The 27416-nt window shown below is 41.7% G+C and overlaps 1 protein-coding gene across 5 annotated transcripts in view; it reads right to left on the bottom strand.

Moving 5' to 3' along the window:
• The window catches only part of LOC100877061 (uncharacterized), a 64482-nt gene that overhangs the window by 21958 nt on the left and 15108 nt on the right, over positions 1-27416 (bottom strand). For all 5 annotated transcript variants that reach the window (XM_076530557.1, XM_076530558.1, XM_012286877.2 and 2 more), the window contains exon 2: positions 9791-9894. In XM_076530557.1, coding sequence (XP_076386672.1) covers positions 9791-9872 — 82 coding nt within the window. In that variant the 5' untranslated portion in view covers positions 9873-9894. The remainder of the gene's footprint in view (positions 1-9790; positions 9895-27416) is intronic.

Below are 27416 nucleotides of genomic sequence, written 5' to 3'. Positions count from 1 at the left end.
ATTCTTTCTTGGTGAGCTAATATGATTAATTAAGGATTTTCATTGCCATTTGATGTTTAATGTGTTGTAAAGATTGATGAGTGACTTTGTATGGTGTTAGGGGAGAATTAAAAATTGTAAAGTATGTTGATAATACCAGCAGTTAGTATTACAAAAATTCAATAATAATTAACATAAATTTAATGAGCAGAGGATTCAGAAAATTAAAAATTATGAAGTATGGTGACAATACCAGCAGTATCAGGACAATTCAATAATAATTGACATAAATTTCATGAACATGAAGATTCAGAAAATTAAAAATGATGAAGTATGGTAATAATGCAAAACAGTTAGTGTCATGACAATTTAATAAAAATTGTCTTAAACTTGAACACGAAAATTCAGAAAAATAAAAATTATGAAATATGACAATACAAGCTATTACTATCATGGTAATTTAATAAAAATCACCTTAAATTCCATGAGCACAAAAATTCAGTAAATTAAAAATTATAAATCACGATAATAACAAACAATTAATATCATAATTTAATAAAAATTGCCTTAAATCTGACAAGCACAAAAATTCACTTAACAATTACAAAATTTCCAAAGCAACAAATACAGGAATATTCCGAATGAGATTCCACCATGAAAATATGAAATCCAATAGAAATATGGGATTTGACCTGCATAGCCTTACGTTGCATCCGAGAACATACTTTGTAAGAGGACTCGCGTTCCCTCTTTCCTCCTTTCATCCTTCTCCGTAGCTTTCTTCGTTACCTTACTACCAGAGGTGACGAGGTCAGCTGCGGTCATTCGACGAAGGGTATAACGGAACGTGTGGGTGCAACTTCGTCGTGACACGGATTAAATGATCCTATTAATTCCTTCCAGGCATCGCGGAACCCTCCAATGCCGCAGACCCCTTTTCCACGGAACCCTGTTCCCGTTTTGTTCTTGAAACTTTGTTGCTCGAATTGGGACGTGATGGGACATTTGTGGTTCTTTAATTTTTATGTTTTGTATATTTGCTGCTTTTAGTGGTATGTGAATTTGGAGTGTATGAGTAGATAATTTAACAAATTTCAAAATTTCAATTTTCCCAAATTTCCAAATTCCAATTTTCCTAGTTTCCCAAATCCCCAAATTCCACTTTTGTCAAATCTCTAAATCCCCAAATTCCAATTTTCCCAGTTTCCCAAATCCCCAAATTCCACTTTTGCCAAATCCCCAAATCCTCAAATTCCAATTTTCCCAATTTCACAAATCCCCAAATTCCACTCTCCCAAATTCCACTTTTGCCAAATCCCCAAATCCCAAATTCCAATTTTCCCAGTTTCCCAAATCCCCAAATTCCAATTTTCCCAGTTTCCCAAATTTCCAAATTCCACTTTTGCCAAATCTCTAAATCCCCAAATTCCAATTTTCCCAGTTTCCCAAATCCCCAAATTCCACTTTTGCCAAATCCCCAAATCCTCAAATTCCAATTTTCCCAGTTTCCCAAATCCCCAAATTCCAATTTTCCCAGTTTCCCAAATCCCCAAATTCCAATTTTCCCAGTTTCCCAAATCCCCAAATTCCAATTTTCCCAGTTTCCCAAATCCCCAAATTCCAATCTCCCAAATCCCCAAGTCTCCAAACCTTCAAACCCCCAAATTCCAATTTTCCCAAATTCCCAAGTCCCCAAATCCTCAAACCCCCAAATCCCCAAACCTCCAAATTCTCAAACCCCCAAATTCCAATTTTCCTAATTTCCCAAATCCTCAAACCCCCAAATTCCAATTTTCCCAAATCCCCAAATTCCCACCTTCCCATCTTCCCAGAAGAATCCTAAACCACGTTTCGTGTCGTGCTCTCGACAGCATCATCCGGATCCCTCCATCGTTCATCCTCCCCGCTTCCGTCGTAAAACGTGCGACGCTGATCGTAAACGGGAGGTGATAAGAGGCCGACGAGTTCGTAAATAGAGCAGAGTAAGGCAAACTTGAAGGCAAAGGTGAAAATCCTCGGACGATGTTGTTTCAAGGTCCACAGCCAGGTGGCAAAGAAAATAACCAGGTGAATGGCAGCCGACGTTTAATTCGGATCAATGGCCTAACCGAAACCGTTCTGTCTCGAGTGCACTCGACGAATCTTTGGTCCGCGGTTATGTAACGACGCTTAGCCACGGAAGGAACAAGGCGTTAGGAAAATCAACTAATTATGCACGAGTGTTTGTACAAACCACGCTGTTCGTGTACCTTTGTTAATGGCAGTTCACCGCTACGTTTACTTTACCGCTCCTTTACACGTCCCGAATTTTAAGTGCCGGAATTCGGTGTCCGACCACTCGAGACCCTCGTTCGTGAGTCGATGTTGAGTTGGGATGTTATGTCACTTTTTTAAGGGGACGTTCGATTTATTTTGTAAATTATGTGCGAGAGATTTCGGATATTTTGAACATTTTTAGATATATTGTTAATAAGATGGATATATTGTTAATAAAATAGATATATCGTTAGTAAAATATATTGTTAATATAATATTAATGGGAGACTTTCGTTTATTAGTGAAAGATGCAAGGACTGTTTTTTAAATTATATTATGTGACTTTTGTAATGGTAAGGTGGTTAACTCCCTGCCATATAATATTCTGTTGCATTCGAGACGCCTTCTACAGTTCGAATGTGATAAACGAGTCTTGTATATTCACTGTTAATGAATTTGGAACTCAATTCTAATAATATTCTGTACAATAAAAAATTCCTAGATGAAGAATATATCTAACATTTCAAGCTTCTTTATTTGTTCTAACATTGTAGCAATGAGTTACGTGTAAATGACTGCCTAGGAAATTATAGGTTAGGTGAAACTCCAGAAGAACATGTACGTACATTATACAGTAAACTACAGTAATTACATTCTGAGTAAAGTATCAATTTTATTATTAATTTTTTGAGCAAGTATCAAAATTAAAAAATCTTGTACTGTATTCCAATTTGTATTATATTCCAACTTGTATTGTATCTTCCTGCATTGCATTCCAACCCCAATCTCATAATGTATTCCAAATGAAAAATTCACAATTTAAAACAGCAAACTCTATTCACTAATAATTACATAGATTACAGTTAAAAGATTAAATTAAGATCTTGATAACTCTGCTTATACACAGAAAAATAACATGCTGTATAATAACCTATGTAAAACTTGTAAGTGGATATCTAATTAAAAAATGGAAATGACGGTTCCAACTTGCTACACCGCTACGCTTCGATAAGACAACTAAGCAAATAAACTGGAATGTGTTTGTTCAAACGTGTTTGATATTCGATCTTTGTTTAACTGGCAAATGCAGCTTGAGAGGCTTCAAATTACCTTGGTTCTAATTGAGATCTCTTTAAGGTGCAAACATTTTATGGCTGTTGTAATTAGCGACGAAGGAGTCTTTGTTCTAACTTCTGTGTGATGGAGGAAGATGTGGGAGTAGGGGACTTTGGAATTTTGGAATTTTTGAGAGTTTAGGATTTTGGGGTTATGGAAGTTTAGGGCATTAGAAGTTTGGGATCTTGGAAATATGGGACTTTGGGAATTTGGGGTGTCACAAGTTTTAGACCTTGAGAGTTTGGGACTTTGGAAATTTGGTACCCTGGGAATTTTACGGCTTTGGAAGTTTGGAACCTTGAGAGTTTGGAACTTTGAGAGATTGGGACCTTGAGAGTTTGGAACCTTGAGAGTTTTGGACCTTGAGAGTTTGGAAGTTTGGGAGTTTTGGACCTTGAGAGTTTTGGACCTTGAGAGTTTGGAACCTTGAGAGCTTTGGACCTTGAGAGTTTGGAACCTTGAGAGTTTTGGACCTTGAGAGTTTTGGACCTTGAGAGTTTGGAATCTTGAGAGTGTTGGACTTTGAGAGTGTTGGACCTTGAGAGTTTGGGACCTTGAGAGTTTGGAACCTTGAGAGTTTTGGACCTTGAGAGTTTGGAACCTTGAGAGTTTGGGACCTTGAGAGTTTGGGACCTTGAGAGTTTGGAATCTTGAGAGTGTTGGACTTTGAGAGTGTTGGACCTTGAGAGTTTGGGACCTTGAGAGTTTGGAACCTTGAGAGTTTGGGACCTTGAGAGTTTGGAACCTCGAGAGTTTGGAACCTTGAGAGTTTTGGACCTTGAGAGTTTGGAACCTTGAGAGTTTGGGACCTTGAGAGTTTGGAACCTTGAGAGCTTTGGACCTTGAGAGTTTGGGACCTTGAGAGTTTGGAACCTTGAGAGTTTTGGACCTTGAGAGTTTGGAACCTTGAGAGTTTGGAACCTTGAGAGTTTTGGACCTTGAGAGTTTGGAATCTTGAGAGTTTGGAATCTTGAGAGTGCTGGACCTTGAGAGTTTGGAATCTTGAGAGTGTTGGACCTTGAGAGTTTTGGACCTTGAGAGTTTTGAACTTTGAGAGTTTGGAACCTTGAGAGTTTTGGACCTTGAGAGTTTGGAACCTTAAGAGTTTTAGTCCTCGAGAGTTTGGAACCTTGGAGATATGGAATCTTGAGAGTGTTAAACCTTGTAAGCTTCGAAACTCCCTAACATGGCACCCCAAATAGAACCTCGAGAATTTCGGTCCCTAAGAGTTTGCAACCTTACTAGCTTCAAATCCCCCGTCTACCCCCTCTGATTCCAGAAGACCTATTAACCTTCCCACATTCATCCATCCATTTACTTCAATTTCAGCAGTCAACCATTCCACCTTAAACTCCCAACTCCACTAAAACTCCACTAAAATCCACTAAAACCATAAAACTCCAAAACCTCCAAATCCCGTAACATCATAACTCTAAACCTCTAAAAAAATACCAAGCCTCACAGTTCTAAAATAGATAAAAATCAATATGCAAATGAGGTAGTAACGTTCGATCTGTCGAAGGAATTTAACGGTACCAAGTTTGCAGTTGGAAATTCCTCGAGGCGAGTTCTCCATCGGTTAACATATTCGCTAATATTTTCAGGAAGCGCTATCGAGCCGGCGACAGTTGAGGGATACTCGAAGATAACGACACTTTGGTCGGCATTAAAGCATAAATATGGAACGGCCCGAGGGTCAGGTGCGACGACATGGACCGTAAGTGGGCAACGGTGAAGTACGCGGTCAGTGACATCCCGACGAGCCGTCTCTTCAGGGCTTACAGGTTTGACCAGAATTCACAGCATCACGTGGATGCAGGCAAGTATAGGAACCGCTATTCGTGCAGCTGTGTGTACCAACGACACGCATTTTTTCCTCTCTTCTTCCCGACTTCCGTGAGGATTTCAAAATTTCCTTCTTCGTTGCGTCATTCTTCTTTCTCTTCGGGGAATTGCACGGGGATTAACCGTACGTGGAAATTATTTTCGTTCAGATGATTTCTTGCGGATTTATGGGGTTCGAAGCACCGTTCTTTTTGGTGAGTGAGAATTAATGAGGATGGTGTTCTCGAGATGATTGGAGTAGGAATTTCAATGAGGAAGTATATTGATTTTTTTTTAAATAACTGTTCAATCGTGTGGTTTTTCATTGCGTTGGGAACTATCGTTTCTTTGATTGAACTGCAAGATTAATTAAGTGAAGATGGTAATGATTTTTGAGACGGCCAAAAGAGTGCGAATTCGAACAAGGTGATAGTTGGAGAACATTGATGCTTTCCTTGAAAATACAGGTTCGCTAAACGAGCCAAACCTCCAGAAACCTTTACAGACATCCACAAAACTCCACAAACCCCTAGAAATCTCCTCAAACCTTCACAAACCTCAACCAACCCCCACAAACCTCTACAAATCTCTAGAAACCCCAACAAACCTCCTCAAACCTTCACTCAAACCTCCACAAACCTCCACCAACCTTCACAAACCTTCACAAACATTAACAAACCCCCACAAACCTCCACAACCATCCAAGGACCCCAACAAACCTCCACAAACCCTCACAAAACTCCAAAAACCCCAACAAACCCTCACAAACCTCCACAACCATCCAAAAACCCCAACAAACCTCCACAAACTCTCACAAAACTCCAAAAACCCCAACAAACCCTCACAAACCTTCACAAATCTCCAAAAACCCCAACAAACCTCCTCAAACCTCCACAAACCCTAACAAACCTCCACAACCATCCTAAGACCCCAACAAACCTCCACAAACCCTCACAAAACTCCAAAAACCCCAACAAACCCCCACAAACCCTCTTGCAACCAAAACCCTAAAATGAATTATCCTGTGAAAATAATTCGTGGAATAACGATTTCTGGAAAATAAAATCGCGTCAAACGAGCCGATCCCCAGGAAGAAAAGCCGTCGAAGTCCGCTCGAAGTAAAAACGAATGTGGTCGCGCGATCACCCAGTGATCTATTTGAAAAAAGGAGCAATCCGTTGCCGAGGACTGGCAAGAATTCAATCGTTCCCCACGTCCATTTGTCCACACCTGCTGTTCGTCGAAGCGGCCGTCGATGCGGCCAATTGTCAACAGGGGAAAAGGGAAGGGCAAGAAACGACGCATCTCCAATGAGTTCTCATTGACGATGCAACGCCGTTTTTGCACGTCGCTCTGTTCGAGGTAGCACGCTGTTCCGAGAACGATCCTCACCCTCGGTACAGTCGAGAAACAGGATCGATCGTGAGCTGGCATTGATAGATCACGAAGGGGATGACTAAGATACAGGAAGCAATTACTAGTTAATATTTGCTGTGACTTTTTTTGAATTTTTTTCTTTTGGGTTGGTTTTTAGCTGGATGAGATGTTTACTGAGGAAGGTTAGTTTGATAGGAAGTTGACAATGGATGTTGTTGAGAGATGTTTGAGGAGATGTTAATGAAGGTGTTCTTTTGCTGATAATTGACATGTAGGTATTGGAAGTCATTTTTAACCTGTTGTGCTAAAGGCTTCTAGTTTCCAAGGTTCCTAACTCTCAAGTTCCCAAACTCCCAAGGTCCTAAATTTACAAGGTTACAAACTATCAAGGTTCTGAAATTCTTAGAGTTCCAAATTTACAAGGTTAGGAACTCTCAAGTTCCCAAACTCTCAAGGTACCAAATTATCGAGGTTTCAAACTCTCAAGGTTCCAAACTCTCAAGGTCCAAAACTGTCAAGGTCCCAATCTCTCAAGGTTCCAAACTCTCGAGGCTCAAAACTCTCAAGGTTCCAAACTCTCAAGGTCCAAAACTCTCAAGGTTCCAAACTCTCAAGGTTCCAAACTCTCAAGGTTCCAATCTCTCAAGGTTCCAATCTCTCAAGGTTCCAAACTCTCAAGGTTCCAAACTCTCAAGGTTCCAAACTCTCAAGGTTCCAAACTCTCGAGGTCCAAACTCTCAAGGTTCCAAACTCTCAAGATTCCAATCTCTCAAGGTTCCAAACTCTCAAGGTTCCAAACTCTCAAGGTTCCAAACTCTCAAGGTTCCAAACTCTCGAGGTCCAAACTCTCAAGGTTCCAAACTCTCAAGATTCCAATCTCTCAAGGTTCCAAACTCTCGAGGTCCAAACTCTCAAGGTTCCAAACTCTCAAGGTTCCAAACTCTCGAGGTCCAAACTCTCAAGGTTCCAAACTCTCAAGGTTCCAAACTCTCGAGGTCCAAACTCTCAAGGTTCCAAACTCTCAAGGTTCCAAACTCTCAAGGTTCCAAACTCTCAAGGTTTCAAACTCTCGAGGTTCCAAACTCTCAAGGTCCCAATCTCTCAAGGTTCCAAACTCTCAAGGTTCCAATCTCTCAAGGTTCCAATCTCTCAAGGTTCCAAACTCTCAAGGTTCCAAACTCTCAAGGTTCCAAACTCTCAAGGTTCCAAACTCTCAAGGTCCCAAACTCTCAAGGTTCCAAACTCTCAAGGTTCCAATCTCTCAAGGTTCCAAACTCTCAAGGTTCCAAACTCTCAAGGTTCCAATCTCTCAAGGTTCCAAACTCTCAAGGTTCCAAACTCTCAAGGTTCCAAATTCTCAAGGTTCCAAACTCTCAAGCTTCCAATTTCTCAAGGTTCCAAACTCTCAAGGTTCCAAACTCTCAAAGTCCCAATCCCTCAAGGTTCCAAGCTCTCAAGATTCCAAACTCTCGAGGCCCAAAACTCTCAAGGTCCCGAATTTCCAATTTAGAGTATTCTCTAACCTTCAAAGGTCATCTCCACCCTGTTACTCTTGTACAACCTTCTAATCCTAAGGTCATCTCCACCATACTACTCTTTTACACCCTTTCACTCCTACAATGTCATTTCTACAATGTCATACTCTGCCTCAACCCCTTAACCCACAATTTGTTCAACAGGTCACTCAAAATCTACCAACCCCTGCTACAATTTTAAAATAAATAACAAAACTTGAAATGTACCAATCCTTAATTTAACACAACATTAATTTAATTAAATACAAACTGTACTTAGAATTCAAAACATTGCAGAACAAACACAACTTATTTTTTTATAAATTCAATAAACATGTGACAATTAAATTGTCACAAGTGTGCACCAACGAAGCATTAAAAGTATCCAAAAAATGTCTTCGCTAATATAAGAACTGTCACGTTCCCATGAACTTGACCTCGAGAATTTGTTCAACGTACATATGGTAGCTGCAGGTGAAAGCAGTCGCCCGGATAAGAATGCGTTAATCGACGCCGATCGATTCGATGATTTCGATCGATGTCGAGTATAGACCTTTAACGTAACTGGAAACCGGCTGGACGTAAACGGAAGAGGCTCATACGATATCCGAAGAGAGCTCGTGATGGAGAAGACGACCCATCGAGAAACGAATATGGTGCGCCAGGTCCATGGGAAAGCACCTTGGGCCTCGACGATGCCAGAGGTGAACATTATGAGGTAAGACTGGGATGGACAAAGAGAGGTTCGATGTCCTGACATAGGTTAGCCATGATCTTCGGCAAATAATTAATTTCCTTCGGCGAAATTGGGAAACCTTGCACTTCTTTTTGGATAGTCGGATCTTTTGGGGGTTTTAAATTTTATGGCTTTCTGAGATGAGTATTGGGGGAAGAGTAATTTAAACCCAATATAAGTTTAGGGTAAGTCTGCAAAGTTTGATTTGAGGAAACCCATAATTAAAATTGGAAGAAAGAAATCTTGTAAATTATAGGAAAGGCTTAGAAAAATAAATTTATAAATTGAGGTTATGTTTGGATTAATTTATAGGTTATGTTTGGACTAATTTATAGCCCCTGACAAGCTTATAGCCCCTAATTTATACTCCTTAATTTTTGTACTAATTTTTTAAAGACTAAAATGGTAGTGGAAGCTTAAATTAATTCTAAAAAAAAAAAACATTTAACCTTGAAACTCCATCACATTACACAGTATGCGAAAGGTTATGTTTGCATTAATTTATAGACTCTGACAAGTTTATAGTCCCTAATTTATACTTCCTAATGTACTAATTTTTACTAATTGTACTAATTCGTACTTAAGAAGCATATGAACACAAACCAGAAAAGAAGTTCCACAAAGAGTTAATCATAAAAGAAGGATTTAACCTTGAAACTCGATCAAATTACATAAGACGAGAAAGTTGCTGTAATTGAGTCTCATAAAAATCTCTTGTTCGATTGAATACCTCTTTCTGTATATTTGTTTATCGAAATAATAATCGCCTCCTTTTTTCCGTCCGCACGAGGAATAAAAGAGTCATTCTTCCTCGTTGAGGCTTCCTTTTCATGCTATCTCACGTACACCTGTTCGCTGCCAAATGAGTTTCGTTTGGACGCGTCGAGTGTGCGAGACGTTGAAGCAAGACGAAAGATAAAAGTCTCTCGAAGCGAAACGACTTCCTCTATCCGAGAAGTTTCTCGCCGGATTCGCTCGTAAAACTCACCAGAATTGGATTGCGATGCCAGTAGAACAGCCAGACAGAGTATAATCCCGGGTCGACAGGGCCCGGTGCTCAAGGCCGACATGTCGGCGCTCTTCTTCCGTTTCCTGAAACACAAAAAAACATTAGGTTAATTATTTGTCTTTTGTGTTGGCTAGAAAAAGGGTTCTGCACTTTTATTTCATATATATTTATTAAGTAATATTAATTGCACTAAGTATTTGTAGTGTTTTTGGGGATTTGTTGCACTTATGGGGATGCACTTTAGGGTGCTATAAGTAGCTAAACCTAGCTTCATAATTTTCAAACTGTTAAATTTGTAATTTCCCAAATTTACAAGTCACATAATATTTAATTTCCCTAATTTCCAAATCATCAAATATCTAATTTGTCAAACTTCCAAATGACTAAATATCTAATTTGTCAGACTTCCAAATGACTAAATTCCTAAGTTGCCCAATTTCCAAGTGACCAATTACCTAACTCTCCAAATTTCTGAATGATCAAATATCCAACTCCCCAAATTTCCAAATGACCAAATACCTGATTTCCCAAATTTCCAAATGACCAAATTCCTAAGTTGCCCAATTTCCAAATGACCAAATACCTAATTCCCTAAATTTCTAAATGATTAAATATTCGACTCCTCAAATTTCCAAATGACCAAATACCTGATTTCCCAAATTTCCAAGTGACCAAATATCCAACCCCCCAAATTTCCAAGTGACCCAATATCCAACCCCCCAAATTTCCAAGTGACCAAATATCCAACTCCCCAAATTTCCAAATGACCAAATACCTAATTTCCCAAATTTCCATGTGACCAAATACCTAATTTCCCAAATTTCCAAGTGACCAAATATCCAACCCCCCCAAATTTCCAAGTGACCAAATATCCAACCCCCCAAATTTCCAAGTGACCAAATATCCAACTCCCCAAATTCCCAAATGACCAAATACCTAATTTCCCAAATTTCCATGTGACCAAATACCTAATTTCCCAAATTTCCAAATGACCAAATATCCAACCCCCCAAATTCCCAAATGACCAAATATCCAACCTCCAAAATTTTCAAGTGACCCAATATCTAACCCCCCCAAATTTCCAAGTGACCAAATACCTAACTCCCCAAATTTCCAAATTACCATATTTCCAACCCCCCCCCCCAAATTTCCAAGTGACCATATCCCTAACTTCCCAAATTTCCAAATTACCAAATATCCAACCCCCCAAATTTCCAAATTACCAAATATCCACCTCCTCAACTCAAATTTCCAACTGCCTAACTTCCCAAATTTCCACCCATAAAGGTATCCAAGTCACCACAATATCAAAGGGTTACGACTAACGGAAAGAGAGAAACAAAAGTATTATACAAAAAAGAGTAAAGACAGGAAGAGAAGGTGGACATCGATGTCCCCCGCCTCGCATACCAGTCGCATTGCGGCTCAATACAAAGTGCTGAGATAAAAGAGTTTCCCTTCATCTTTTCCCGCGTTCGGGTGTCTCATTGTTGCTCGGAAGGGAGAAAGAAGGAAGTCGACTCGTGACATCCGAAGCGACCGCTCGTTAACGACGCTGTAAATTACATGTTCGGCCATATCGTAATGAATCTCTGGATGGATATCCTCTGGAAGGTTTCTGCACGACGATTGGAAGAGACACGGGCTGCGAATCCCGGTTCTTTAGAGCCGACTAGGCTGAAGCTACGCGTAATTGCGTATTCAGGATACGGCCCGTTGAGCCGAGGAATTCGGTGAATGGGCATGAACGGGCATTCACGGGCACGCATGCCTTTACGGATCGCTAAAGTATTCGCGGTTGAAAAGTATACGTTGCGAGCTGGACGAGTCTCTCGATTTTGAGGCTCAAGGCTGAATTAACCGAGTTAACACGGTTACGAAGTTGAACGCGAGAGGGTACTGGATTCGATCGAAAACTTTCGACGAAAGGGATCAATTGTTTACTTCAGTCATTTGCATATGATAGTTATGTTAAATTATATTAGTTAAGTTAGTTGGGGAAATGAGGAAAGACTTCTACGAATTCTTAGAGTTAGTGTGATGTCTGGTAGACAGGGTGTTCAAATATGTTAAGGATCTTTGTACAAGTCTTTTTGTCCAGATCCTTAAACTCTGACATTTTATCTTTCTTGTATTTATTTATCATTCTTATATTTTTAAATTGCAAATGTGTCATTTAACTGCTACGTCTCTGTGTACCTACGTCATCAAATTTCCCACATCCTCAATCACCTGCGTCCCTAAACTTCTGCACCTCCAGACTCAGAGGTCTTCTACCTATCAAATCACTCAGAAACTTGGTACTACACATCACTCCTAATACATCCAGTTTCATAATACAACATAAAAACGACAGAACACGAGGTTTCATCAGAAACATTGCAGTGCTATTTGAACAAAAATTATTATAAAACTTGTGAGTCCTCCAGCATCAAAAATGCATTGTAAGCGGCGTCACAAAAAGAAAATTTGGTAATTAAGAGGGCCAGCAGTCTCTACGTAGCCTATTCCCTTCGAAATTCAATGAATCGGCGTCCCCATTGTCCCATTATCGGCAGGCGTGCGTAAACGTTCGTTAACAGAGACGCCGTTACCGGTGACAAGTTAGAGGCACGCCCACGCGGTGACGCGTTCCGAATGCAAATGCGAGCAGTTTCAGACGATTTCTCGTCCCCTTTTTCTTGTCAGCGTTTCCCTTTCGTAGCGATCGGCAGCCGATTTACCCTGATTCGTCGCAAGTCGGGTTACTTTCCATGTTACAGGACCCGGTTGTGGCCGCGGCTCGTCGAACCGCGACTAATTTCACTTGCGCTCTCGATACGACCGTGCCGCAACCCAAACACCGATTTCACGAAGCGATATCGGAGTATTCTTGTTCGTGGCGTAATCACGCGTGATGTGAACGAGGATAACCGCGAATTTCTGATCGATTCGGGTACTCTCGTTTCTAACCACATGAGATCGTTTTGCGAGGATAAATCGTGACCGATTTCGAGGAATCCATGGAGAAACTGGCGGATTCTGCAACGGGAATCGCCGGAACCCGGTGACCCGGAGCCTCGCGGATAAAGCAATCTCGGTCGAGGAACGGTTTTGCAACAAGGTGAAAAGTGCCCTTGAAACGAGTGATCAATAGCTACGAATTCTGTGATTTAAGGTGATCAACAAGGTTAGGTTAATATACAAGGTTAGGTTAGGCTGAATGGGAAGAAAGTGATTGCTCTGAAATCACACTTCAAATTGCACACTTTTGACGTTTTTTACAGTCTTTGGCTACTCGGACTTTTCTGTGACAAAGTTCTCTCTAATATACTTTGCATGTACGTCTAAATATTTTTGACCGAACAAGGTGAAACTATGAAGAAATTTGATAGAACAAACAAGTATATATTTCAATGCAAGTGTACGACTATAAGGTTATAGTTTGATGTACGCACAGATAATCTATCAGAAGATATATTGGAAGGGTACGTTTGACCCTGTGCCCTTTATAGGTACGACAGTTATAAAACACAGTTAGAAGGAGGAGAGCGATAACGATCAGGGCAGGTTTTTATCCCGGGTAACAGCTGTTCGCGCGATAATTACGGCAGCATAGGAGTTTGTCTGGAGTATAAGGTGCAGGTAGGTGCACCCACGAGTCGGTCGAAATGGGGTGTTGGTGGCAGAGGTTCCGTTAGAGCCCGGAGGCTGCGTTCGTTCACCATTACCGTGGAACGCGGAATATGATTACCTTCACCTGGGAACAGACTGCTATCCCCTCCGGATCGTAGACCGTGGGCGAAGTTTCCACCGTGGATCCTGTGTCCCGGTTCGCCGGTTGATACTCGCCGATGTTCCGTGATTAGTTAAAGACTCGGTTCCCCGCACGATTTCCGACATCGCGGGCCGTGAGATCGAGATCAGGCCTTGAAATCCGCATTAACGACGACAAACGAGAGCCCGCCATAACACGGGGACCCGATCGGTCTAGGCAAACCCATTTACGCGCACGGCTAATTCGATTTCGCGTGTTGCGTGTTATGCAAATGGCCGATTCAATCGATCGGCCGTGTGCGTGCGTGCACGATCAACATCCTCTCGTAGCGATCGGTGTTCGCTTGGGAAACGATGCCTCGGCGAGTCTCGAATCTGCTAATTGGAAATGGCTCGAGACGGTTCGACTCGGAACGTGAGAGACGACCGCTCGTGAGAGACCCGCGTTTTATGCAAATCGACCGAGATCCCTTTGACCGCTGAGTTTATGGGCATCGGCCATTTTTGTCACGCCGTTATCGCGGCCCGACGCGTAACGGTGGTATTTCATATAAAGCGTTTTAAACCACACAGCCGGCCGGTGACACGATGCAAAGCATCCGCTTCCGACATGGTAATACTCCGAATGAGCATCGTGTATCGAGCTACGAATAACGGATCTGTCCGCCTCTCCTAAAAGGCACTCTGTCCCGAACACGGGATGCTTCATCTTCTTGCCGACGATTCGACGACTGAAAGCCAGATAATTGACAGCGCCGCTTCTCCCCTATCTTATCGTGCCCGCTAAGTGGATGTCCAACTTTGCTCGCTCTCTGCGTCCTTGGGAACTTCTACCTCCTTAAATTACTCCAAACCTCTCCAGCACCGAATTACATTCTTATAAGGTTTATCCTTGTCAAAAACTGCTAAATCAATATATGACTTGTATTCTTAATTACAAGCCTTAATTATTTTCCACCCTTCGGTGAACCAATTGATAGGAGACACTTGTCAAATACTCTACAGATGGATCAGACTTACAAGGTTCACCCTTGTCGAAACTTTTATGAATTTAATTTGACAAAATATGATTTGCACCCTTAGTTCGCACCCTTAATTTGCATCCTTCATAAAATCAACTGCCTATGACAGATATATATGAAATATTCTACAGACAGATCAGACTTGCAAGATTCACCTTTATCGAAATTTTTATGAATTTAATTTGACAAAATATGATTTGCACCCTTAGTTTGCACCCTCCGTACAATCAACTGCCTATGACAAATACATATGAAATATTCTACAGACAGATCAGACTTATAAGGTTCATCTTTGTCAAAATTTTTGCGAATCTAATTTGACAAAATATGATTTGCTCCCTAAGTTTGCACCCTCCTGATATCGAATATTCTAATGGTATGTCGTACTAAAAGGGTATCAGAATCACCGTGTATCGCCGGCATAACAATCCTTGTTAGTTTCATTACCGAACAAGACCGCAGTAGACCTTAAACAAGCACGGAACTAGCTGCGCCACGGTATCTGATACAAGCTCTTCTCACCGGCCCAAGCGACCGAGAACGTACAGCAAATGCAAGAACGGTCACGGCGTGATCTGCACATTTCAGTTTATGGCCGCGAACGGGTTCAAAGGTCAGGGATCACCGCGAAGGTGGACACTTGGTGGCCGGGTTGAAGCTGGTAAATGACGTTATGCAAATTGCAAGGTTAACCGTAAACTTTCGTGATCCTGCCACCATTAGCCGAGCCATCAGACGATGCCTCGAACCATACTGCCCGTGGGATCTATCCACGTTATTAATTATACGAGAATCATCATTCGGCCGGCCTCGTTCCCGGTGTTTCTCGCGTGTGTTCGGATAAGGTGTTTGGCCCGGAGGGAACCCGTCTCGTCTCGCACCCGAAGCTGACTTCCGCGTGCCGAACGCGCAACTGTTCCAGACTGCTCCCTGAGGACTACCGACAGGTTGACGGCCAGCGGCTCGTTACGACCATCATCAAACTACTATCTCGCCACGGACGGATGCTCCGTTTACTTCGGTACAATCTGACGGAATGGGAATCTAGGATGTTATGGACTTTGTGGAACTTGTAGATTTGGAGGCTGAGAGAGGTTTGGAGATGTGAAGTTTGGAGATTTGAAGTTTGAGAGGATTGAAATTTGCGAGGTTTTAAGTTTGGGAGGAAACTTGGCAGATTAGAAATTAGATCCAGAACTTCAAGGGGTGAGTTTCAAGAGGATTGGAACTTGGGAGATTTCAATTTTGACGGATTTGGAACTTGAAAAACGTGAAGTTTAGGTGGATTGGAACTTAGGACATGGGAGTTTTAGGAGTTGGGAGATGCGACACTTTGGAGGTTTAGAACTTGGAAGTGTAGAAACTTAAGTTATTTGAAACTTTCGAAGATTTAAAGTCTGTGAGGGTTGGAAAGAGATCCATCTTCAAAGGAGTAAAACTTGAGATATATAACTTATCAAGATTTAAACTCGAAAGGTTTACAACTGGAGGTTATTCTAAATCTGAAACCTTGCATCTTCAGTATTCCAAACTACCCTCACTTGTCTTAAAATCCACAGATTCACATACTGCAAAGTTGCCCAAATCATCATTCTCAATAACATTCCCACTAGTATTCTCACTACAGAACAAAATACTTTACAGTCACCCATGTCAATAGCTCCCAAAAGAACCTCTCAAAGCACCCCTTCAAACGCAGCTTAACCCACCATTTGTTCGATTCATCATACATAGAAGTGCATCAAACGGCAGAAATTGCAGCAACAAAGAAAAGGTGGTCGAGCGATGCAGACTGCGTCGGATATTGCCGTAGAAATCATTAGCACGGGTTGTGGAGGCAAGATGGAGCGAGCGGTCGAGCGTGTTTAGAGGTCCGCGAGGCGATTATATTGCGGGTTAAGGGGCTATCGGGTATTCATTACGCCTAATGACCTCTCGAAGCGGCGAGTGCTTTTGGGCACGATGGAACGATGGAACGTGAGGCGGCACGGCAGAGAAGGCACTCTCGGAACAACGGGGTTCGATTACTCAGGGCCTCGACGTTCACACGAGGGTGCTCGAGCAACAGGTCGGCATCATGTACACCGGCTCTATTTATAGATCTACCTGAGCTAGAATTACGTGGGGTCGAGGATAAGCCTGGCTGCCGACTCCTCGTATTCACCTGAATCCACCACGTTGCCGCGATCTTGCTACCCTTCCTCGGCCATATTTGGTCCGTTCGCACCGGCAAATCGCGTTTCACTAGCTGATTCTTAGGAATTCGACCCAGCGGTCGATCGATCGACCGGTTTTACTTCTTTCTTACCACCCTTCTTCTTTCTTTATTTTCAAGATTTACCGATTTCACGGAATCGCGACGATCACACGAATATTTTACTGCCATCGTTACGAGAATCTTTAATAAGCGGGGCAGTTTTACGATGATCGTTAAGACATTTTTACTTTCATGATGTTTCGAGATTTGGATTTTTTGTCTCATCTTGCGATCTGATTGCTGTTTCTCGTATTGAAGGTTAACTTGAGGCAATGTGGGAATCAAATTCTATCCTGAATATTGAAAGTTCGTTCACGTTTATCGCTATCCAAAGAGACTTTGCGTTACAAGGTATAGTAACGCGTGTTATTAATAGCCTTAATGGCCTACATCGGCGCTATAAAAGCCCCGGTCTGATATCGGAGACATTGTTCATGGAGTATGCAAATGTGGATTCCTAGTCGTGCAATAATCGACAGTTTTTTCGAAGAGGAACCTGTTCCAACATCTCCAAGTTATTTTGCCCATCCTTCGGGTTTGTGCGTCGCGATTGAAACGTCCCCTTCGTGTCGATCGATCGTTCGATCGCTCAGCAGCACGTAATAACGAGTATTACCGCAAGATGCGGCGATTCCCCTGGCATTATAATATCTCGTCGAAAGATCGGATCGGTCCGGGTGCCCGCAACTCTTTCCCTTCATCATTCTCGCCGTCTCTCTTTTTCCGCTTGCTTAGACGTTCAGACCTTTTAACCGTGTACGTCGAAATACGCTTCTTTTCGTGGCGTTATGGTGAGGCTGGCACGGGTTCATTATTGTGATTATGAAATTCGAGCAATTTAGTCGCGGTACACGCTGTTCCGTTTTAACGCGCATTCATTTCACGCCGGCGTGCTTGCTACGCGTTCATTTTCGTTAATCGAAAGGGAAGTTGTGTCTGCGTGTTTCTACGTCGCATTGACTCGTCGCGGTCGGCCCGAAGAAAATTGCGTTATGCTAAATTGATGGAGTGTAATTTATACGCGCGATAATGTAACACTGTAGCGTCGTACTCATCGTTCAACAGCAATTTTGTTCTGCGATATAATTTTGTAAATAATTTCCTGTTAATTTTTATGCTGAAGATTTAAATCGGTGTCATAAGGTATATTCATTCTCCATGTACTTAAAAAAAAACATTTTCTATATGATACTTTAAAAATGTGACTGCGTTTGATTCACAGGATAACAAGGTACATATACGTACTTGAAACAGAAAGACTTTTTTAATGACTGGAATCAGTCAGATTGATAATCAATAATTATTCATGTGACCTCAGTTAGACAATCAGGACTTGTAACTCTAGCATCAGTCAGATCAACAATGAAGAATAAATGTGGCATCAATTAGATGAACGGTCAACAATTATTCATAAGACATTAGTTCTATCGTCATTCAATAAATGTTGCTCTAGAATCAGTCAGATAGATAATAGACAATTATTCATATGACATCATTGAGATCGACAATCAACAGTTACTCTGAAATCAGTCACATCGATAATCAACAATTGCGACTCTAGCAACAGTCAGATCGACAATGAAGAATAGATGCGACACCAGTTAGGTGGACAATTAGCAATTACTTATATGGGATCAGTTAGATCAATAATCAACAAATGTTGCTCTGAAATCAGTCAGATAAATGACCTACAATTATCATGTGATATTATTGAGATTGACAATCAACAATTGCTTTGAAGTCAGTCACATCGATAATCAACAATTGTGACTCTAGCAACAGTCAGATCGACAATGAAGAATAGATGTGACTCCAGTTAGGTGGACAATTAGCAATTATTCATGTGGTAACAGTTAGATCAACAATCAACAAATGTTGCTCTGAAATCAGTCAGCTAAATGACCTACAATTATCATGTGACATTATTGAGATCGACAATCAACAGTTACTCTGAAATCAATCACATCAATCATAAACAATTGTGACTCTAGCAACAGTCAGATCGACAATGAAGAACAGATGTGACACCAGTTAGGTGGACAATTAGCAATTACTTATATGGAATCAGTTAGATCAACACTCAACAATTGCTGCTCCGAAATCAGTCAGGTCAATAATCAACAATTATCATGTGACATCATTGAGATCGACAATCAACAATCGCCCTGAAATCAATCACATCAATCATAAACAATTGTGACTCTGGCAACAGTCAGATCGACATTGAAGAACAGATGTGACACCAGTTAGATCGACAATTAGCAATTACTATATCAATTACATCAACAGTGAACAATTGCTGCTCTGAAATCAGCCAGATCAATCATCAGTAATTGTGACTCTCAGATAAAGAACGACACCAGTCAGATCGCTAATTAGCAATAGTTAATAATAATTCAGTAGAATCGAGTAACCATGAAAATGTAGTTATCTGTAGAAATTCCTAGAGCTTGTAGTTAGCCATTAGTTAGGTGAACATACGCTAGTTAGGTGAATCATGAACGGGGGTGTAGTCCCACGGCGAGCAACATTCCTCGAGCACATCCTAGGAAGACGTTATTTTTACAAGTATCTGAAAGTTTTATCGTTATCCGCGAGTACGGTGCGCAACCTTTCGCCAGCGTACAATTAACTCGATTATTATTACCGCGTTCACATAACTCGCTCCGTGAGTTACTCGCATTCTTCGCATCCTGCCTCCTGTATATCTCCCTTATATATCTGGACAACAGTAATAAAGGCGTAATCCCATCATCCACGCCAGCGTTGTTCTTCCTCCTTCGTTCTTTTTCATCTGGTGAACCGTTTATGGATCGTTCCTCAGCTTTTCCGTTTCAGACAGCGTGGAAAAATTCACGCGACCAAATAATTTCCGTCTCCGGAGATATATTCTCACTCTCTTTCGTTGTTTTCCCTTTCCGTTCTCGGCCGCTTTTTATGGCGGAAGTCGCTTCTTATCTAATTTCTCGTCGACGTTCGTTGGAACGACCTCTTTCTGCTTTTACCAACGCGTTTGCACGATACGTTAACGCCTTTGCCGGGTCCGTTTTCCCTCGACGGAGCGTCGTTATCGACGGAGTCCCTTTGACGCGGCAACATCCTCTTCGGGTCGTTTCGTGGCCCTTTTTCCCGCGTCCGCCCTCGTTGTCTCTCTCGTTGCCGGCAGAAAGAGGGAATTTAGAAGGCGCAATAAAAGCAAGGGGTCCCTTTTTTGTTTGACGAGAGCCTTTTTCCAGCGCGTTCCCATGCATCAAGAGAAACCTTTCCACGGTTATCCGAACGATGCACGACAGTCCGGGCCCGGGCAAACTCCGCGAAGCTGCCGAGTTTCCGGCACCCTAAGGTCGTGTAAACACGCGTCTCGACTTTTTCACGGATAATCCGTAAGTGGCTGTTCTGTTTACCGCCTCCCTATTCTCTGGTCGCCGCAATTTCTCTCCCCGTAATTACTCGCGATATTCGACCACGAGTTTCCGCGGGAAACAGGTTTTCCGTCAACGATCTCGCTCCGCCATCTTGTCTACCGGTTTATAGACAGCTAGTAATCCAATTACGCGAATCTCGTCGTTTTTTCCTTTCGGTTTCCGCGGCCAGCATAATATCCAGCGCGAGATATCGGAGGTACGTAAATAGCTTGCAACGATGCATCGTCGAACGATCATCGAGGCAATTTGCACGAAATTAAAATGGCCGATCCACGGATAGGGAAGAGGACGAGAGGGCAGAGAGAGCAGCGAGAGGGCAAATCCGTGCACGGTAATCGACGTCAGGATGATTGCGGCAGGTGTAGCAGTGTGTCGCGATCCTCGCCATCACCTACAGGAAGCCTATCCTGTCCGGCTGTATCTTTCTCTCGCGTTGCTAATCAGGAAACATCGGGGCGTTCCGATCGCGCCGCTACCTATCTGATCGAGTAATAACAGGAAGACGTACGGTGATCGCGGTAATTAAAAACACGCTACATAGTAATCTTTTGCCCATTAATGCCCATCAATTACCAACGGGCCCTGCTCTCAACGAGACGCATCTCAGAATCTCGCGCTGTGCATAATTCAGAACGAGTTTCGCGATAATCGACGTGAAATGATTCTTGGAAAAAGACGCGATTTAAGGCCAATCTTAATTCTTCAACTCTTAAAATCAGAGTATATTTCATAATTTATTTTTTTACCCCTTGCACATCACATTTTTCTTGGATCTCATAAATAATTCGAATAAATATATCGGTTGAATATTTTCATTTATTTATTACTTTTAATAAATGAAACATTTTTCATGTACTCCGTACTGTTGCAATTTCACTGAGGACCTCTTGATGTATTTTATTAATTAAAAAGTTTGTAAGTTAAAAAAAGGAGTGCAAGGGGTGTCACATATGTAATATGTGTAATGTATGTAATATTTCATATGCACACCTTTCTTGATCTATTTTATAAATTAAGGACTTGCTAGGTTAAAGATAAGAATACAAAAGGTGTAACATATATAACATATGTAATGTATGTAATATTTTTTATGTACACCTTTCTTGATTTTTTTTATAAATTTAAAAGTTGCTAGGTTAAAAAAAAATTGCAAAGGGTGTCACATATGTAATATATGTAACGTATGTAATATTTCATATGTACACCTTTCTTGACCTATTTAATAAATTAAAGACTTGCTAGGTTAAAAAAAGAATGCAAAGGGTGTAACATATGTAATATATGTAACGTATGTAATATTTCATATGTACACCTTTCTTGACCTATTTAATAAATTAAAGACTTGCTAGGTTAAAAAAAGAATGCAAAGGGTGTAACATATATAACATATGTAATGTATGTAATATTTTTTATGTACACCTTTCCTAATCTTTTTATAAATTTAAAAGTTGCTAGGTTAAAAAAAGAATGCAAAGGGTCTAACATATGTAATATATGTAATGTATGTAACATTTCATATGTACACCCTTATTAGGATATTATCAGAACATTTTTAAGATACTCTTAGAATATTAATAAAAAAAATTGCAATAAACGTAGCTAGCTTTATAATCCAAAAAGTTAAATGCAATATCAGCATGCACCTGGCTGACAATAAAACGCTTGAAGCTCGCAATTCAACGTATAAACGTATACGTAGAAGAAAATGGGGTAATTTTATACCTGTGCTATAATCTTCTTTCATACAGTACCTAATGGTTCGTTATCCTTTGAGCGTAACATACCGCACCACGACGAATTTCGTCGTAAACGATCGTTCTTGAAGAAATTAATCGAAGGCCAAGAACTGTCGCGGTAGCTCGTGAATTCTGGCCTCGTAAATGTACTGAGTCTCCGGAGAGATCGGAGCGTTTCATAGAGCAATATAACGAGAGTTTTTAGCCGGCAGAAGGCTAGTGTTTCCTTTTATTCCGCGGGAAAGGGAAAAAGCAACCGCTGTTTTACGGTGTGACGTGTTATCTGCGAAAAGCAGAGCGCGAAATTTCTCAGGAATTCAACGTGCAGGGAATCGACGCCCATTTCCCTCGTTCCCGATGCCATTATCTGCCTCTCTGGCCATCCACTTTCAGATTTATAACGCCATTTAAGTCGTTCCTCACGTTCATCGAGCGAGTAACGTCGTTGCGAGGATAATCTCGAGCGCGTTGCATAATGTTTTGCGTTTCCGCCTCGAAAATAATGTCCTCCGTGTTATCGTAGGATAACGATACGTCGAATACGCCAGGTAACGTCCGATCATTTCGACTTAATCGACTCGAGCCGGGTAGAGAATAGCGATCTAATCTCTCGAAAACGCTCGGCGCGCTATCTACGCTTCTCCATAGCGAAAAAGCGCGATAGAGAGTCGCAAACTTTTCCGTTATCGGGCACAGCTCATTCTTCGATGTTATTATTGGCAGAAACGGCCAGTTACGATCCAGGGAGCGCCGGAAATTGTCCGTTATGAAGAGCACCGGTGATTAATTATTATGCAAACTAGCGGTATCCGCGTTCCTGGTCCTTTATGCGTCTCGAAGGTGCCGCGGATCCTCACAGGACGGTTTAATGGCGCGTCTTTAACATGTTATTGCTACGTTTGACAGAAACAGCGCGACGTTCAACGTTCACGGCCGAAGGAATGCGGAATGTCATTCCACCGAGCTTTTCTCTCGGTCCGCTGCTCTGTCGTTTATAACCCAGCAACATTGTTACCGACTCGATGGGTGATATTTTACGATGGATGTAAATGGCGGCGAAGAGCGTCGATTAATTTTCTTAGAATTATATTCCGCGGTATCTCGGAACGTGGATATCGAAAACATTCGATCGTACAGTGTTGCGAGTTTCATTCTGCGTCAGAGCTCCACAATGCACGACGCAGCAAAAAGGAAAATTTTCTTGCCTCCTCTCGAGCATTATAAAGGACGATTTAACGCGTAACGATCGAGCGAACGTTACGGAATAACGACTGCAGGCAGCCGTGGTGCGTTGCCGTGACGAGACACTTTCAGACGAGGCAACTTCAACATTGTACTTGAAGGATCGTTCCAATTGCTCTCGCCGTTAGCCTGCGGTTAAATCGATGCCTCTCGAAGGGACTCGGACGAAGATTTACTCCGGTGGCTGACGTGCTGCGTAGTTGGCCGTCGAAGAGGATGACAAACCCGAGTTCTCGGGAATTATACGTCGAGAAGGCCCGCCATCGTCCTTCCATTACGGAATGTCGATTGCTCCTCGCCGCTCGTATTATGGCAGCGCCTGTCGAGGGTCTCTTCACGCCTTCTGCGAGACCCGAACCATAGAAACTCCAACAGGACGAAAAAAGCCGAGTCGACAAGAAAACAACGAACAAACTAGATAATTGCGAATATCTGCTGACGCAGCAAGGAAATTCATTCACGGTCATTTGCAAAGATTGCTCACAGCAATTGGATCTCCGCTCCGCAATTACACCCCAAATCAAATTATCCCCAAGAATCGGATCGAAGTGTGTTTATCAAACGACTATCTAACCGACGACACGAATATTTCATCCCTAATTGGATGATTACCGTCCAGGATCTCTCTGAAAGCGCCACGCTTTCGAGTCTGTCCTTGCAACTTTTTCTCGCAAATTACAGACTCTCGCCACGAGATTAGTGGTCGATACTGTTGCAAAGTCTGTCCCGGTCGGTTCCTTGGACGGCTACTCTTTAATCCACTGATGAACGCAGCAAGAACACGGTCGTAGTGGATATTTATGATCCCGAGCAAACAGAGGATGGTAAGTATAACTTGTGTATCGGAGGTTATCGAAATGGTGATTGTAGGATTTCGAGTGGGTTGTCGAAATTTAGTTCTTGAAAGTGGATGTTTCTATTGGGGGATGTTGGAATTTTAGACCAATTTTGGAGAGGTTGGAAGTGTGGAATGTCGAGGTTTCGGGATAGTGATAGTTTGAGGGACGTTGAAACTTTGGGTTACGAATACTTTCATTTGAAGTAATAAATTCCTCAAATGATGTGAAAAATAACCCCTGTACAGAATCAAACAATAATAAACCCAGGCAACGCCATTTTCATCCCTGACAGTCTTCAGAAGTTAGAACTTCGAAAAACGACGCACACATCGCGAAAAATGTCCATTTCCAAAAATGTATGCACAGAAGTTTGTATAAGGCCGGTATTCAAACAGGAAATAATTAGAATGATAATGGAAGCGTGCCCTTCGGAACGAAGACCGTCGGAGGCTAACTTAACTTCGTTGGACGTCGTGTTTGCACATCGGGAAACCCTCGAAGTTGCTGCATCGGTCTCGATGTTTGCCCTACGTTTACGTGGAAAGCCTGAAATACCATAGTTTGCTTTGGGCGCGGCGGCTTACGGACGCGTTTCGTTGCCGATCGCTGTCTTCGTACGAGCCTTAAGTTCAAGGCACGCTGCCACTTAGCGAGACAATGTTGAAGGTAAACAAAACGCTTGCATCTGGCCAAGCTTCGTCCGATCGTTTGTCTTCAGCGTGGGAAAGCTGCACGCCATAGAGCCTTCAACTTTCCGTATGCACTTCTGTGATTCATGGATAATAGACCATCTCTTATCTCTTTCGAGTCGTTCAACCGTGCAAATAGCGAATGGAATTCTCGGATGTCTCACTTTCGAATATTCTGCACGATACTGGATGTTTTCACTGCTTGACAACCGGCAGTATCGATTTAACAAGACTTCTGAAACCTTTGTTCGCAACCATATTTCACTTCTATTTTATCGTACATTCATTATGTCCATAGAGTTTTTGGATTTATCAAAAAGGGTGCTGTTATTTATTTCATGTCTAACAAGGACTCTGTGGATAATGATTTTGTTCTTCACGCAATTATTCGTCAGATCCAATATGTTTCTCATTTCAAGTTCGTTTTTCATTTCAAAGAAACCCTCCTAGCTTGTAAATCAAAAGCTATGAAAGATATTAAAAAATTTTTGTAACAAAAGCTTCTAGAGCTAAGCCCTCAATGAAGGGCCCCGTTTCGAGTGAATCAGGAAATGACGCAAAGTTGATCGAGCGTTCGAAGCCATCAGTGTCGCGATTCCTCGTAAGGTCGAGGTGAAGGAACCTTAATGACTAGATACCTAGGAGACGGGATAAGAGTTAAAGAAACGGTGATCCTGTCCTCCCTGGAAGAGGCATGCGCACCTGTGTCGAGCTTTACCGAAGTAACGTGCACCGATCCCTTAGCGAGTCACGATAGCCAGTCTTCTTGTACAAGGTTTTCAGATCGACGCGACATCCCGACTAGGAAACCAGTACAAGGAAGTATAGAACGATAGCTGGAAGAGCTTGCGCTCCTGGGAAGTAGCTACGACGAATGTACAGAAGATTTCACGGAATCGAACGTGACTCTTGTCCAGTTTTGCTGTCATCTGGAACGCGCCATTTTCTTCTGCGCGCCTTTTTGCCTCAACGAACGTGTCGACACAATGTCGAATATTCGCGAGGATACTCGTCAGACGTGCTTAATCGCGAGGTCATAAAATTTGAAGAACAATTGAAGCCTTGACGTAATTAAGGAGATAATTATGTAATCGAATTTGGAACAAAAATCTCGTATTCGAGCACCTTGATCCTCTCGTACCTCCAGATGCGAGGTCTCGGTATCACGAGGCCGTCCCGTGATTAATATTTGCACATCCGGCCAGTTGGAATAATTTTCATCGGCTCGCAGTGTTGACGAGGCGCGAACCACTGCGGCGCAGCGTGTCGGTGTCACGCAAAGAAAACGAGAAGATCGACGAGGTCGTGTACGAACCGGCCAACAACGGGACACCGTTGTTCCGGTGGCCCTCTATAAATAGGATGGCGGAGAGCTTGATGATCAATATTCGTACATCCGGTTGGCTCGACGATCCGACGGATATTCCTACTTGAATTTTATAAGAAGTAAATATTTTTATGGGACATCTACCGTAAAACAGCTCATCCTGACCGTGCCGCTCGTCCCCTTCCACATACGATTCTTCCACATATGTTTAGACATTCTAGAACTCTGTTAGCATTTTTAGAATTTTGGATACTGAATACTGGATTTGTAGTTTTAGGATTTTTCTAGTTTAGATATTTAGAATTTTTAATCTTGAGATTAGATATTAGATAATTTTGGGTTAGATGCAGTAGATTTTCCGAGTTAAAAATTTAGGAATTGTTGGACTCTATGTCTTTAAAATTTTGAAGTTTGAAATTTGTACATTTTGCCAATTTGGAGTTCTCGGACTTTGAGATCTCATTTAGTTCGATACTTTGATAGGGACATCATGTAGGTACTTTGATGCTTTGAATTTTGAGACATCATTTGAACAAATTGATAGTTTAGAATCAGAAGACGTCATTCAAGTAATTTGATACTTTGGAGTTGAGACGTCTTTTAGGTACTTTAATACTGTGAAATTTTGAGACATCACTTGAACAAATTGATAGTTTAGAATTAGAAGACGTCATTCAAGTACTTTGATACTTCGGAGTTGAGACATTTTTTAGGTACTTTAATACTGTGAAATTTTGAGACATCATTTGAACAAATTGATAGTTTAGAATTAGAAGACGTCATTCAAGTACTTTGATACTTCGGAGTTGAGACATCTTTTAGGTACTTTAATACTGTGAAATTTTGAGACATCATTTAAGTGCCTTAATAGTTTAGAATTTAGAAAAATACTGCATTGTTAGGTAGTTGATTGGTAACTTTATCTGATAATTACTTTGAAAGGTACCTCTTCACCCAAGTCTCCTAGTGTACATTGTTTGAATCAGTTCAACTTAGCCTCGCTGTGACCATCTCTTCATGAGATAATCAGACAAATCGCACCATTTTGTTAAACAAGAAACGTTCCCGTACTATCAGATATAAAACAACGTCCATTACCCCCCAAGCATCTTCCCAGCGTATCTGCTTACATTACCGATGCAGTATCCCAGAAGTGCCAAAATAATGAAATTCCACGGAAGTAGCATGCAGCGTGGCCATTGTGCCGTGACATACGTTATCGTCTCTAATTTCCAGAAGTCGTTGGTAGGAATTCCAGGCGGGCGAAGTATGTAAACGGTTACAGACGTCTCATTGTTAAGAAGAAGAAGGT

Source organism: Megachile rotundata, chromosome 4 (genome assembly GCF_050947335.1).
Source record: "Megachile rotundata isolate GNS110a chromosome 4, iyMegRotu1, whole genome shotgun sequence".
Taxonomy (NCBI): Eukaryota; Metazoa; Arthropoda; class Insecta; order Hymenoptera; family Megachilidae; genus Megachile; species Megachile rotundata.
Note: the sequence above shows the minus strand (reverse complement) of the source record. Positions and strands in the feature narration are given on the sequence as shown.